General features: G+C 50.1%; 1 protein-coding gene across 1 annotated transcript in view; it reads right to left on the bottom strand.

The window, feature by feature from the left end:
• TBC1D14 (TBC1 domain family member 14) overlaps nt 1–14,847 on the bottom strand; it is a 115,257-nt gene that overhangs the window by 34,124 nt on the left and 66,286 nt on the right. Inside the window, exons 4-5 of the mRNA XM_052641665.1 lie at nt 2,201–2,319; nt 204–286 (exon numbers count right to left, since the gene is read on the bottom strand). Coding sequence (XP_052497625.1) covers nt 204–286; nt 2,201–2,319 — 202 coding nt within the window. The remainder of the gene's footprint in view (nt 1–203; nt 287–2,200; nt 2,320–14,847) is intronic.

Here is a 14,847-nt window from a genome sequence, read left to right as displayed (position 1 = left end):
CAAAGTATTACCTCAAATAAAGTTACCAGGAATGAACAGTTAGCAGGAATGTACATTTTTGATGAAAAATTATAAATTTCAAAATATTAAAGGCATGCACCAAAGTTCCGGTTCTAAAGCTTCAAAATGTAAAGAGAAAACACCTAGGAAGACACAAACTCTCGTGCTGCCTTACATAGCCAAATGCGTGCGAGTTCCATTACCTCGTTTTTTGGCCTGAACCACCATTTCTTCATACTGTTGCCTGTGTTTCTGAGCTTCTTCAGCTGGCTTTGCTGGGAGATTTCTTGATAGGAAAAAAAAAAAAAAGATTTTCCACCATTTCAAGTATTAAAGAGAAACTTGGAGCATCATTTACTAAAAAAATGAGAAGCTCAAAGATGAAAGCTACCTTTGTTAGATGATAAAGACACAGCCCTTTTAAAACCTAAAAATGTATTTTTTTTTTAACAAAGTAAAATAAAGCTCGTTTTTAAAAACTTGAAATCTGAAGGTTAGCAGAAAGAAGAAAATAGCAATTACCCACAATTCCAATAGATAAACACTTAAATCTTTTCGTGTCTTTTTTTCACCCCAGATCTCCAAAGAAACTTTGATTTGACCACATGCACTGATCACTGTCAACAGTCACCGGTGAAGCGCTCTAACGGCGTATATTACATGTATGCATGAATCTACTCCCTGGCCTGTTTTTCAAGTGTGCAAGTTTCACACTAGCTATGCGGTTCATCCGTCTTATATCTGTATCTATACATATGCATACACACACACATAGATTCATAGAGCAATTCTAAACATCTAAATGTGGAGGGCAACTTCGAATTCTGGTTAAAGTAATGAAAGGCACGCTCTCTTTCTGAAGCGTGCTGGTGATTCTGCTGGCCCTGGGGAACCGGGCGGGCGGCCATGTCTGGCTGGTATGTGCCTCGCAGTGTCCCCCGCGCTTCCCATGCTGAGCTGAATGACCATCTCTACTGCAGGGCAACAGCTCGCGTCTCAGGGAGTGTCACAAGGGCTGAGCTTCACAGGGCGGCAGCTGTCACCCACAGTCCCTAAGTCCCTACCTACCTCTGAGTTCGCCGTGTCAGAGTTTCTCGTCCCATCTACCCATACATCCACAATGTCCAACGACCAAAAATTAACATTGGAAGACACATATTGCTTCTTCAGACTTCATCAGTTTTAAATGTCAGGGTTGGCAGGGACCTTAGAAATTCTAGCTCAGCATTTTACAATCTCTCTTAAGGAAAAAACAAACAAACAAACAAACAAACTGTGGAATCTTTCTGTTCAAAAACAGGGTTCTATGGAAACCTGACGCTTAACTAGAGATAACCTCTGGCCTGGTACAATGGAGCAATCCCTTTATCTAACTAGGGTCTCCAAACACGATCCGCAGGCCAGTCACCAAAACCAATCTCCTCGTCAGTTCGAGGCAAACCAGAGGTTGGAGGGGAAGACCCTTGCTAAGGTTCACCCAGCCCGTTTACTGCAGCACATCCCAAAGAACCAGCAGGCTAGTCCAGGCACTGTTCTGCCATTGTCTGGGGTGCCTCCAAAACACCCTCTTCAGGGTATTCGCTCTGCTGTTTCTTACAGTTACAAGCCAGTCTATTTAACAGTTCTGCAAGTGTTTAGACATGCTAAATTAAAAAGTCACTTGAACAGAAAATCCGGGTTAAAACTTCTAGGTCAGGGCTTCCTTGGTGGCTCAGTGGTAAAGAATCTGCTGCCAACGCAGGAGACTCGGGCTCAACCCCTGATCCGGGGAAGATCCACATGCCACGCAGCAGCCACCCCTCTGTGCCACAGCTACTGGGTCTGTGCCCTAGAGCCCGGGAGCCGCAACAAGGGAAGTCACCGCAGTGAGAAGCCGGCAGCCTGCAACGAGAGAGGAGCTTCTGCTCTCCACGTCTAGGGAAAAAAGCCTGAGCAGCGACGAAGACCCAGGAGAGCCACGAATAAAATTTAATTAATTAAAAAAAACACTTCCATGTTACATGAAACTTTTCCGAATCAGTCACACTATCATACAGAATACACATTAGCACAGGGGACGAAGAGGGAACCCGTGTTCTTAGTAAGTGTTGTGCTAACTTGTTCCTTCCCTCAGGACCCAGTCCTTTGCTAATGAAACGGCGACCAGCAAGCGGACTGATCCCCCAGAACAAACTCTCTACAGACTCTCGTTCAGACTCACGCTGGTCTGTCCTCCAGGATGAGTGCGGTGGTGGAGAGAGGCTCAAAGTCAAGATTCTTCCTCACATTCTGCTTCGGAGAAGGAGGCTTGCTAGGTCGTCCAGCCTTGTCTTCATATTCCTAGGACAAAGAGACCAGGGATAACTCCAGGCCCGGCCAATTCTGAGGTTACAAAGCCCTTTTCAAAGTAAGAAAGCTGTTTTGTTACGAAATTGTCAAGTCCTTTAAGTTGACTTTGAGGATGACATACTGAAAATATTTCTTGCTCTAAGAAGGAAAAACTGCCAATGAAAGGGTTTCTACAGCTCTGCTGTTCAGGTCATCACTTCATGGGGACTGTGGGCTTTCCGCACTGGTAGGGAAGTCACTAAAGATCTCATCATTCCAGCTGCCCCTCAGAGGGACCACAAACACTGACTCAGGCCTCCTATGTGTCTTCTGGGTAAGAGGCATGGATTCTGTCTTCTGGACATGGTAAATTGAAATGATTGTTGCAGTGGCCACCAGGAAGCTCAGAGTCAGAGTGACAGCCAATTCTGGCACTCCTCTGACCCCCCGGCTTCATCTCCCACTCCCATCCTAAATCTCTAATGCATTTCCATTTATCCCAATTTTATCGATTTTTGTTAACTTTTCAAATCTTTTCCAATATGAGGAAGGAGTTAAAGTTCTTGCTTGCAGGTGCTTAGAGCTGTTTCATTTTCTTAGAGCAGAAACATCAAAAAAAGAAATTCTTTAACACCTTTGTATGAAGCCATCATTGCCAGTTGGTACATAAATAATTGTGCCATGCCCTGGAAATCTTGGAGCAGCCTCGGCACCTCCAGGTCACTAATCTGTCGTATGAAGGGCAACCACAAAACCTCAGTCACACCTGGCGACCCATATTCCAAACACCCAACCAGCAGAGTGCAGGAGAGCCAAGTGACCTGGGCCAAAGAGCCCAGTTTCTAAAGTTCTGTGTGTATCCTTGCGTGCATGGGTGCATGCTAAGTCACTCAGTCACACTGACGCTCTGCGACCCTGTGGATTGTAGCCTGCTGGGCTCCTCTGTCCATGGGATTCTCCAGGCAAGAACAGTGCAGTGGGTTGCCATGGCCTCCTCCTCTGTACCCTTAGCCTTCTGCAAAAATAAAAACCAGCATTTTCTTGTTGTCTATTACAGACAAAGCTCTCAGGACTCTACCTTAAGCGAAGGCCACCTAGCTGGGAAGGTAGGGTAGAAACAGAGCAGCTGGCCTAAGATGTAAGTGAGTGCTCCAGATGCAACCAGAGCAGTGTCAGGAGTGGACAGTGATGAACTGCCAAGTGCCGTTTATTAGCTCTAGCTGTTAACGGGGTATTGCTGGTAAAACTATCTGGCTAGCTATTCTCTCAGGAAAGCCTGTTGAGGTTTCTAAAAAGTTTAAAGGAAAAACTACTTCCTCAGAAGCCACAGGCTGTGAGAAGGGTGTGCACCGAGAAGCAGGTGGGAGGGGCAGTTTCTGTACATCTGGACGTACAGGGTTAGACAGCTCAGCAATGTTCGTTGCTGTTGTTCAGTTGCTATGCCATGTCTGACTCTTTGTGACCCCGTGGACTGCAGCACACGAGGCTTCCCTGTCCTTCACCACCTCCCAGAGCTTGCTCAAACCCACGTCCACTGTGTTGGTGATGCCATCCAACCATCTCATCCTCTGTCGCCCCCTTCTCCTCCTGCCCTCAATCTTTCCCAGCATCAGGGACTTTTCCAAGGAGTCGCCCTGATGTAAAATGGTTTCACTAAAATCTAAAATGACCTCCGCTTACCCAAAGCTGAGAAAACGGACTCGTGTGTTCAGCCATTCATACACTTGAGCACCTCCATGTGCCAGGCACTCAGCTGCAACTTAACACGGTAATAAACAGCTATGAGGAAGTATCATACGTAGCACCTGATGCGGAACCTTGAACTTTATAGGAAAACTACCTAGAGTTGTGCTCAGAAAGGTTCTGAGACATGTTCCATTTTAACAAGCATTGTTAATGAACACCCTGTAAAGTGCTACTCATCTGCTGACCCTGGTCTGATGAACTACACGCCAAGGCCAGAGAAGCCGAGCCCCAAGTTAGATGCCCGAGAATGTGGACGCCCACTGCCACTTGCTTCTGTGTGCTTTATCTCTGTAACAATCTCTACAGCAGGTGTCACCGTGTTTTACAAGCAAGGCCCCTGAGGTTCAGAGTGAAGTGACTTGGCCCCAGGCCCACAGCCTGCAAGGTGCGGAGCCTGTAGGACTCTCCTCTCCGACCCTCTGCGCAGGCCCGACCTCCCCTGCAGATACACTCACACTGGTGTCCAGCCGTGGAGGGAAGGGCCCAGGGCCCACTCGAGTCAAATGTGGTCTCTGGGGCCAGACAGGCCCAGCAGCAAATTCGGATCCACCGAGAACCAGCCTCGACCTCCGAAGCACAGCCTAGCCTGCCGGTGCCTCACTTCCACATCTGCAAAAAGGGCAACAGCACCTGGCAGAGGGGGCTGTCTCAGGAGTGGGGAGAGGCGTGTGAAAGCCAGCACAGCCCCCGGGGCAGAGAGATGCTCCAGGAAGCCTGGCCAAACAACAATCAAGGTGCCCTGCAAAGTCTGCAAAGAGCACAGATATGAAAAGGAGTTGTAACGTTAATTAAATGCCTTGATTTGTGATCTTTAAAAGATCAGTCTCTTCAGTGGGAGCTCAAAGGCTCCATCATAGATGATAAAACGCAGCACAGCTGTAATGAGCCAAGTGCTTTCCAAGGGCTTTACACACACAGAAATGGCTCACCTCCCCGCCTCACACCACCCGCAACCCGGAGAGAGAGGACCTGCAGGGGTGGCGGCTGGGAGGGGCTGGAGGAGACGGGGCAGGAGCACCCAGGCTCTGCAGCCACGCGGCCCACCGCAGCCTGCCTGGGCCAGAAGCAACTCAGTCATTCACATTCAGTCTAAACGAGGCTTTCAACTATGACACAAACCTGTAACAGCCAATTAAATGCAGACGCAGGGCAAACACTTAGGATTTAATCACATACTGCACTGCATGATTAAAAAAAACCAGGCCTGTCCTGTCCACGCTTGCAAACCCAGGGAAGGCCTCGTCAACATTCTAAACGGCACTTCAGAACACAAACGGCTTTGGAGATTGGTAACAGGTCCTACTCCAAACCTGGTTCTCACACTGTTACCTGGAGACGCCAACAGCAAGCTCATCTTCCAAGCCGGACAAACCAACATCAGGAACGAGAGAGAGAATGAGTCACTCTCAGGAGAAAACAACTTTCAGCTGTGAGTTTATCAGCATCGAGGTCAGCCTGTGATGTGGCCAGAGCTGGGGACTGGGAAGCAGAAAGACTCAGTTCTAAGTCCTGGCTCTGATCTGAGGCAAATCATCTTGCTTCTCTCTCAGCCACAAAAAAGAGCAACTATGAAGACTCCTGTGATGATGATATGACGGATATACGTTCGATGGCTGCCCATAAAGTATGAGCCCTTTCCGTGTGCCAGGCAAAAGGCAGGCTCGTCCCTGCCTCAGTCCAAGTCACCATTCTGAAGTTTCTTCTCCTGGGGCCCTTACTGGATCAAGTTTCAAAGTTTCCTGGTTTAAACCAAGTAACAATGCCATTCATTGCTGTGCTCATCTGAAGTCCTACTGACTAATGAGGATAAAATATCCATTCAAGGAAGACTACAGATTCCAACACCCTGTGTAACCCGAGGGAATTTAGAACAGGGTTCTTCAAAGTTCTAGGGGCCAACTCAGTTTAACTGGTCATGACAGCATTTTTAAAATCAAACAATTAAAAAAAAAAACAGGGAGCACACAGTAAGGAGAGCGTTTCAGTTCCACGCCTAGTTATGGCTGTGCCTTTTGACAGCCCTGAGTCTCAACCCAAACTGTCTAACCCAGGGGTAGGAGTGGGGGGTTGTGCCAAACCAGGACTGCAAGCCACTCATTTAGAACAGGTCACAGTCCCTGCCCGGAGTGGTTTACCTTGTATGCTGCTGCAAAGGTAAGACTGACACCAGAGAGAGACAAGAAACAAAACCTGCTGTACCCCACTCCCAAAATACCTACTGTGCACAACCAGGGGCTAAGTGTGGGGCGTGTCTGTAACCCAGCAAAGGGTCAGGAAAGAAAGCAGTAAGCAGGCAGGGGCCAAGGCAGCTGAGCAGGGCCTCAACACCACACAGGGGCAGGGACGCCATGTGTGAAGGGGACGGCCAGACCCCAGGCCTAAAGGGCTCGTTCTAGCTGGGGCAGGAAGATGCCAGCAGAGGCTGCGAGGCCAGGGCAGATAATAAAACACGCCGTGAGAGGGCAAGCCACAGCTGCGGGAGCCCCAAGGACAGGACACCAAAGGCTGCAGAGGCAGACAGAGCATTTCCTAAAGGGGCCATCTCAGCGGACAGAAGACGGGGGAGCTGGGCTAGAAGCCATGAGGGCCAGGCATCCTGACAGCACGACAGCAGCCAAGAGACGATGCTCAGCAGGCCTATCTGCAGGGGGCGGGTGGGGCGGGCCACGAGCACTTTAAACCGGGAATGATGCTGAGTCAAAGTTCTGTTCCAGATTTTACGGTCTCAATACGAGCTACCTGGAAGCGATGGGACAAGCTGAGAGCAAAGGAGAGAGAGAAAAAAGGAAGAGCCAGACTCGGGGTAGAGCCAGAGAGTAACAGCCCAGGGTGCGATGAGCCCATTAAACACACTCAACGGCAAGGTCTTCCTCCTGTGCACGATCCGGACAGTGCTAAGGATGAGAACAGCGCATCAGACTCTGAAATTGTGTTTACTCTGCTGGTTAAAGAAGAAATGACAAAAAAAGTCTCCCTCAACAGACATTTGCCTAAGAGGAAACGATCAAGATTCCCAAATGGTGAGAAGGAGGAATTCCGGGGAGGATGACCAGAGGGGTGTCACTGCTACTCCCAGCACTGCTGGAGCGCGGTGAAAGGCAGCTGTTTATGGCCCAGCGCGGCAACAGAAGCCCCTCAGCTTCCTGAAATCGACCCCAGCTACAAGCAGAGAGGGCCATCAGTGAAAACCTGTGCTTACACCTTGGACTCAACTGGGTATCAAGATGAGCTTTTTAAAACAAATAGAAGGTTTTAGAGGTATGTCTAGAATAAAAACACAGCAGGTTACTACCTGGCACCTATTAGAAAACTGCCCCAAGCCAACAAGAGCGACACCACGGCCACTGCCTGGGCACAGGCAAGGCCCCTGCCGGAGAGGCAGTGGGAGTGGGCAGCAGGGCTGGGTCTAAACCAGCACTTCCCGACCATCACCACCAGCAGCGCGACCTTGAGCATGTTTCTTCAGGTCTCCAAGCCTGTTTCCCCATCTAGTCAAAGGGAATGAACCAACCCAACACACAGCCATAGCAGGGGTCCCAAAAATGCCAAGGGAGTGTTACTGTCATTGAGTTACTACAAAACTATTCCTCACAGTATTTCCCCGCTAAGAGGGGTGCTTAATAAGGCTGCGGTGAAGACCAGATGAATGCCAAGCACCCAGAACACTGAAGCGGGCTTTACGCTCTGCCCTTTGTCACGAGCAACTTTCAGGGAGGTGTGAGCGTAGTTTCGGAGCGTGGGACACGAGACGGGTTTTGTTTTGCCATTTTCATCGGGTAGGAGTAGCCTGAACAGGTCTTACAGACACTGGGACTTCCGAAACGACAGCCCTCTGTGACCAACGAGGCTGACCTCACAGTAAGAGAGACCTCCAGGATCCCCTGAAGGGCTCCTCCTACTTCACCTCTTTCACCTGCTTCCCAGTCTTTTCCCCAGAAAGCATCCTCTAGGTTACTGGAAATGTTGGCATTTGGGAAACAACTCTCAGGAGGCCTGTCACAGTCCTTCCAAAACATGTAGAACACAGACGTTCATCTGTGGACTGGTGAATGAAATGGAACAGATCTGAACTGTGGGTTTTAACAAGCCTGCTTTCTGCTGCCATCTGACGTTTATTCCCACGTGGAGCAAACAGGGGGAGTAAAAGAGGGGGGTACGCCCCGATCCCCGTACAAAGGCTTCCCCCACTCAGGCCTCTAAGAGGGGTGTCTGGCCTGTCCTCAATCTGAACACCGGCTTGCAATCCCCTTGTGGGTGATGAGAATCATGGCGCGCCGGTGCTCTCTCTTGTGGTCTCCCACCGTACCGTCAGAATTCAACCCTTTCCAGGGCACCGCAGACAAAGCACGGCGATTGAGGAGGAAGGCGCAGCGCCGCGGCCGCATGCAAGCTGCAGCTCGCTGGAGCAGATAAGATGCGTGCAGCGCCCACACCTGGACACGGGTGCACCCACGCGAGGGCCTCCGGCCAGGGACAGGCAGGCGGGACCCCCGGAGGGGCGTGCGCGGGCCCGGCCCCACTCACCATGAACGCCGCGGGGCTCAGAGGCGCGCGGCCGGTGGCTCCATGCCCGAGCAGGCGAGCGGGGCTCCGCGGCGGGACCTCGGGGCGGCGGCTCCGGCGGCTCTGGCGGACGGGCGGGCGGGGGCGGCAGGCCGCTCAATCGCGCGCAGACGCCGCGCAGCCAATCCGCGGCTCGGGTTCGGCGCGTCAGGCCTGGCTCACCCGGGACCCGGGTGCCGGGGCGGGGCTGGGGCCGGGGGAGGACGCCGGGCCCCCGGAGCCCGCTGGGGTCCCTGCACCGCCGGCCAGGCAGGAGGGTCGCGCGGAGCCCTCAGGACCCCTCCGGGCGTGCCCACGCGGGCCAGGGGGGTCTAGATGCGGGACGCCCGCCCTAATACAACCGGGCCTGAGTGCTGCCCGCACTGAGCGAGTGACTGCGCGCTGAGCAGACACCACGCTGCAAAACGCTCCCTACGAAGGCCAGCGGCGCAGCGCCCGGCAGCACACGCAGACCTCTGCTTTGTGAGACTTCTGAAAACGAGACGCGTATGCTACCAGAAGGAACTGCATAAAAATAGTAACACTGGTAACCTCCGGGGGGTGGAAGTGAAGTGAAGTCGCTCAGTCGTGTCCGACTCTTTGCGACCCCATGGACTGTAGCTCTCCAGGCTCCTCCGTCCATGGGTTTCTCCAGGCGAGAATACTGGAGTGGGTTGCCATTTCCTTCTCCAGGGGATCTTCCTGACCCAGGGATCGAACCCAGGTCTCCCGCATTGCGGGCAGACGCTTTAACCTCTGAGCCACCAGGGAAGCCCCGGGGGGTGGGGTGACGGCTATTTTCTTTTCTTTGTACTGTTCCGTTCAGTGGCTCAGTCGTGTCCGACTCTTTGTGACCCCATGGACCGCAGCACGGCAGGCCTCCCTGTCCATCACCAACTCCCGGAGTCTACTCAAACTCCTGTCCATCGAGTCGGTGATGCCATCCAGCCATCTCACCCTCTGTCGTCCCCTTCTCCCGCCTTCAGCCTTTCCCAGCATCAGGGTCTTTTACTGAACTACAGTTCAAACGTTTTCCACAATCAGATCAGTTCAATTAAAATGTCAGCTGCACACAGAAATGGAGTAGGAGAAATGTGACGAGTGATAGCTTGAGGGACTGCCTGGGAAGGGACAGAGTGTATCACCGGGGGTGACAGAATTACTATCTTGATAAGCATTCCTCAAAACTAATTGAATAGTACGCTTCAGAGGAGAGCATTCCACTGTTTGCAGATCATACCTCAGTGCTTTAAGTCTTAAAATCTGCGGTAAGGTCAAAATGATTGCTGGTCAGCCCATGGGTCCAATGTTCAAGGGCTGAGCTCTGGCTCTGAGACAGCACAGACCCTTCTTTTGTGATGGAAACTCACGACTCCTCAGACCACGGAAGGAGGCTTTCCCCAGCTGACTTTCTGAATAATAGCATTACCAAGTTACCACTAGAAACTTCACTCAGAAACCTACAGTGTCCATCAAGCTGCAGTTAAGGAGTCAGACAGCAACAAGAAATTTTCATAAGTCGCTGGCAGTTGCAGCCATTTTAGAAAGAATCTGGCAGTGTCTTATATATACAGTTCAATACACACCGACACAACTGAGCGGCTAAACCCCCACCACCACCACCACACTTGTAGGAATCTATCCAAAAGAAAAAAAAAATACATCCACAAAAAGTCTTGCTAGCAAATATGCACAGCAGCATTATTCATTATAGCCCAACACCAAAAGAAATCCACCAAGTGAGGAACGGATAAACAGCATCTACAGCAACGAACAGGGGCACTGATACACGCTGCACATGGACAGCACATAGGCGCGCCTCAGGGCACTGCGGAGAGAAAGGCAGACCAATGATAATGTGCACGATTCCATTTATACAAAATGTCTTTGATAAGCAAATCTCTCCACATAAAGCAAATCAATGTTCGCCTGGAGCTGGAGGTGGAAGCAGAGATCCACTGCAAATAGGCATGAGGGAACTTTCTCGAGTGATGAAAATATTCTACATCGGGATTGCAGTGACCGTTGCGTAACTGTTTAAGTTTATTAAGAAATCACGAACATGTACACTGAGTGAATCTGATGGTATAATAATCCTGCCACAATAAAGCCATTTGTTAAAAGTAATAGGATAAAAGGGGAGAGGCTGATTCTGGCTGGAAGGATTAAGGAAAGCCTTGTTTATAAAACTTAACTCAAAATTTGGAAGTAAGACAAATGCATAGGGGAGAGGTGTCTCCTCAGTTTATACCTGGTTGTTTTCAACAAGCCTGCCTGAAGTTTTTAATCCTCTAGGAGATAAGCCTGTGCTACCTACCACTCGATTAGAACCCAGAAACTGTGAAGTGACATATTAACTTGCACATTTATGTCCAACTGAAAACTTAACTCCAGAGGTGATGTTTTCTTACCGTATTCGTTTATTTAAATCTAACCTAGCAATCTTATTCTAATTCTTTGTTCGGTTTTATGTCTATAACTATCTACTTCCTCAAATGTCTTTGGAATAAATTTTTCCATCTTGCTGCTTCATTTCACACATCTCCTCAATGTGTTAAATGAATCTTAAACCCATGATCATTTTTTTTAAGAAAGGTAAATGTCATCAAAGAATGGCAGAGTAACTGTTTTCCATGAAGAGAATTAAGTGACACACAGCTAAGGTGAGTACAGGGACCTGACTGGATGCTGGTCCATGAAGAGCAGCTTGGTGCAACTAGAGAAAGAAGACGCGGCCTTGCCCCGAACAGCGTCTGAACACAGCCACGGCCAGGCGCCGCTGCGGAAATTACTGATGATTTTCTAAAGCCCGATGACACCTTCATGGTTGTGTAGAGCGCTGAATGGTGATGTATTTATGGGTACGATGTCATGATACCTGCAAGTTACTTTCAAGTGATTCCATTTTTTGAAACTAGAAAAGGCAGGATAAAATGAATATGGTAAAATGTCAACAACTGTTCAATCTAGCGGAGCATAATATACGGCTGTTCATCATTAAATTATTCCTTGAACCTTTCTCTAGGTTTGAGTTTTTCTTCACAAGGGGACTAAACGAAGGCCGACCTCATCTTCAGAACTCATCTTAAATACCTTCCCTGCAGAAACACTCTCTTCCCTCCCATGTAAACTACAGCAAGGCCCTGTTCGTCTCCCTCCCCGCATCAGGTTCTGTTTTCTCACAGCACTTAATCACACCTTGTAATTACATGACTCTCTGATTAGTACTTATTTCCCTCAAGAAGAAACCTCTGAGGGTGGGGACTGGCTGTTGTCTCTCCACCACTGGAGATGAGCGAAGCCCTCAGCAAAGAGGAGACACGCGGCGCGCGTGGACTCCGTCATTCTCCCGCCTGTCTTCCCATCTCTCCCAGAAGCACTCGCCGTGCTTGGCCCTAGGACTAAAGATGAACAAGGCTCCTGTCCTCACGTCCCTCACAGACCAGCAAACAGACGATCACCACACTCTGGGGGTGCTCGGTCCTGTGACGGAGAGGAAACAGACCCCAGGAGAGGCAGCCGACCCAGCCTGAGGAGTTACTGTGTCCTTCCGGAAATAAGTCCTGAGACAGGAAGAGAGCTCATTCTGTTCTCAAAGACAGGTGTGGGTTCTCAGCCTCTCCTACCAACATCTAGTCCACAGTGAGCCTGCAGGCTCACTGAATTTAAATATGAGAGACACGTGTTAAGCATGGGCTAAATACATATTAAGACATGCTTGCCAAAAACACACTGCTTATCCCCTCGGCAGGTGGTAACCTTCGAGTTACTTTAACAAGAGTTTCTATCACGTATTTTACATCTGAGTACCATTTATAAAGTTTTAACTATATACCATGTGAGGACAGATAGAATTTACTAAAATTTGAAACTTAAGAAGTCAACAGAGCCTCTCCTCTATCTCAGTGTGGCATTAGGTTTGACTCTATCTTAATTCCCCTGTCAAGAATTCTGCCTCCTGAAGCTTCTGAGGCAGCCAGAGCGCATTCCCAGGCTACCAGCACACTGGATTTGTTTCCTTATTGGTTAACCTACAACATGGCTGTCTCCACCCTTTGAGGTCAGGAGGTGAGACTGGGTGATTTGCTCCCTGCAACACCCTAACGCACGGTTGACAAAGCCCAGCCACGCTACAGGCCACTGGGTTTCACAGGAAAGCACCGGCGCCAGCGCCCAGCTGAGGAAAACTGGTTAAATAAACCAAGACATGGCTGCACAAAGGCCATACCTCAGTGCGTAAAAACGAGATCGCGGGAGAATACTTAATGATATGGGGAAATGTCTATGTTGTCATAGAGATAACAAAGTCTACAAAGTGGCGTACTTTGAAATTTTGAAATTCATTCATCCATTTAACGGGCTTCCCTCGTGGCTCAGACAGTAAAGAATCCTCCTACAATGTGGGAGACGTGAGTTCCATCCCTGGGTTGGGTAGATCCCCTGGAGAAGGGAATGGCTGCCCACCCCAGTATTCTGGCCTGGAGAATTCCACGGACTGTCCAGTCCATGGGGTCCCAAGGAGTGGGGCATACCTGAGTGACTTTCACTTTCACCCATTTAACAGATTCGTTTTAACCATCCAATAAAGCTAGGAACTGTTCTAGCCCTGGGGAGAAAGGGACTGAAAAGCAAACGAAGTCTGCTCCTAAGCTTCGTGAATTCACATTCCAGGAGGGGTCGAGAGGCAGGCAATAAAGAGGCAACAAGCAAGTGGGCAAGAGTTTACGACGGAGAAAAGCGCTGTGCAGAAAATACCCAACAGCCCTCGGGCAGAGGATGGTCCTTCAGACTGGGTGGTCAGGGAAAACCGCTTAGAAGACACCACCTAGGAGGGAGCATCTGAGCTAAGACGGGACGTGTTTCATTCAACCCCCTCAACCCCACAAAGTGAGTCAGTCCTGTGCCAGGCAGAGGGACGGCCCGCAGACACACCCACGTCAACCCCGGGGACCTGTGACTGTTAGCTTAGGTGGTAGAAGGGACTCTGCAGGCAGGATTAACGTCATGGGCCCTGAGATGGGGAGATTATCCTTCATCATCTGGGTGGGTCCAAAATAACCCCAAGTGTCCTCAGCAGATCGAGGCAGAGGAGGATGTGAAGATGGAAGCAGGGGAAGGCGACGCGCTGATGGGAACAAACTGCAGTGATGCAGCCACAGGCCAAGGAAGCCGGCAGCTTACAGAACCTGGGACGGGAGGCGCAGCTCTCTCCCGGCCTCCAAGGAGGCCAGCCCTGCCTACACTTTGATCTTAGCCTGGAAGATTCATTCCAGATTTCTGACCTCCTAACCATAGGAGGATACATCTGTATTGTTTTAAGTCACCAACTTTGGTGGTAATTTATTGAGGAGCAACAAGAAACGAGTATAGGTACCGTCAGCATCCTCTCCCCACCACCCCCCCTTTTCCCAGACACAGCAGCTGAGGCTCTGAGTACCTTCCCTGGTTAAGTGACAGCTGGTCAGGGGCAGGGTGCGATTTCAACCCAGGCAGTCTGGCTCTGAAGCCTCTTCCTATCAACTCCCCTGGTGCACAGCCTTCGAACTACGACTTCACTTTACCACAGCCATGCCCCCTCCATGGTCCTAAGGCCACAGTAACTATCAGACACGGGCAGAGGACCAAGGAGCAAACCTAACACTTGCCTGTGAACTCAAGGGTACCACGGAGTGGGAAGGACTGAGGGCAAGGGAAGGGACAGCAGAGGGTGAGATGGCTGGATGGCATCACCGACTCAATGGACAGGAGTCTGAGCAAACTCCAGGAGACAGTGAAGGACAGAGAAGCCTGGCGAGCTGCAGTCCAGGTGGCAAAGAGTCGGCACGACTGTGCAACTGAACAGCAACAACAATGGGGTTTCCAGTGGCAAAGAGAAAACTCCACCTGAAGCGCTTTCACACACTGACAAGATGCAAAGCAACATTCTGAGCTCAACTTACACTAGTAACTTAAAGGACAGTTTAGAGGAAACTGAAAGTTCACAGCCTTACTCCTCTCAAATCTGAGGTTCCTCCAAGTCCCGTGTGGCCGCTTGCTGACTACACCTCCTCAGAAGGGTCAGCTAGGCTCCACGCATTGCAGCCGAGACAAGCCAGCCAGGCCTGTGCCCATCAACCCCTGGGAAAGGCCCAAGAAGTGTCTCCCCTGCTGACCCAACAGTGCTCAGAGACTACAAAATACTTTTAAAAATCTCAATCTTCCATTGGGAATTAGATTGATGTGGGAAAAAAAAGCAGTTTTATGTGGCTGTCA

The sequence above is a fragment of the Budorcas taxicolor genome, chromosome 6 (assembly GCF_023091745.1).
Source record: "Budorcas taxicolor isolate Tak-1 chromosome 6, Takin1.1, whole genome shotgun sequence".
NCBI classification, from domain to species: domain Eukaryota; kingdom Metazoa; phylum Chordata; class Mammalia; order Artiodactyla; family Bovidae; genus Budorcas; species Budorcas taxicolor.
This window is presented reverse-complemented; position numbering and strand designations above follow the sequence as displayed.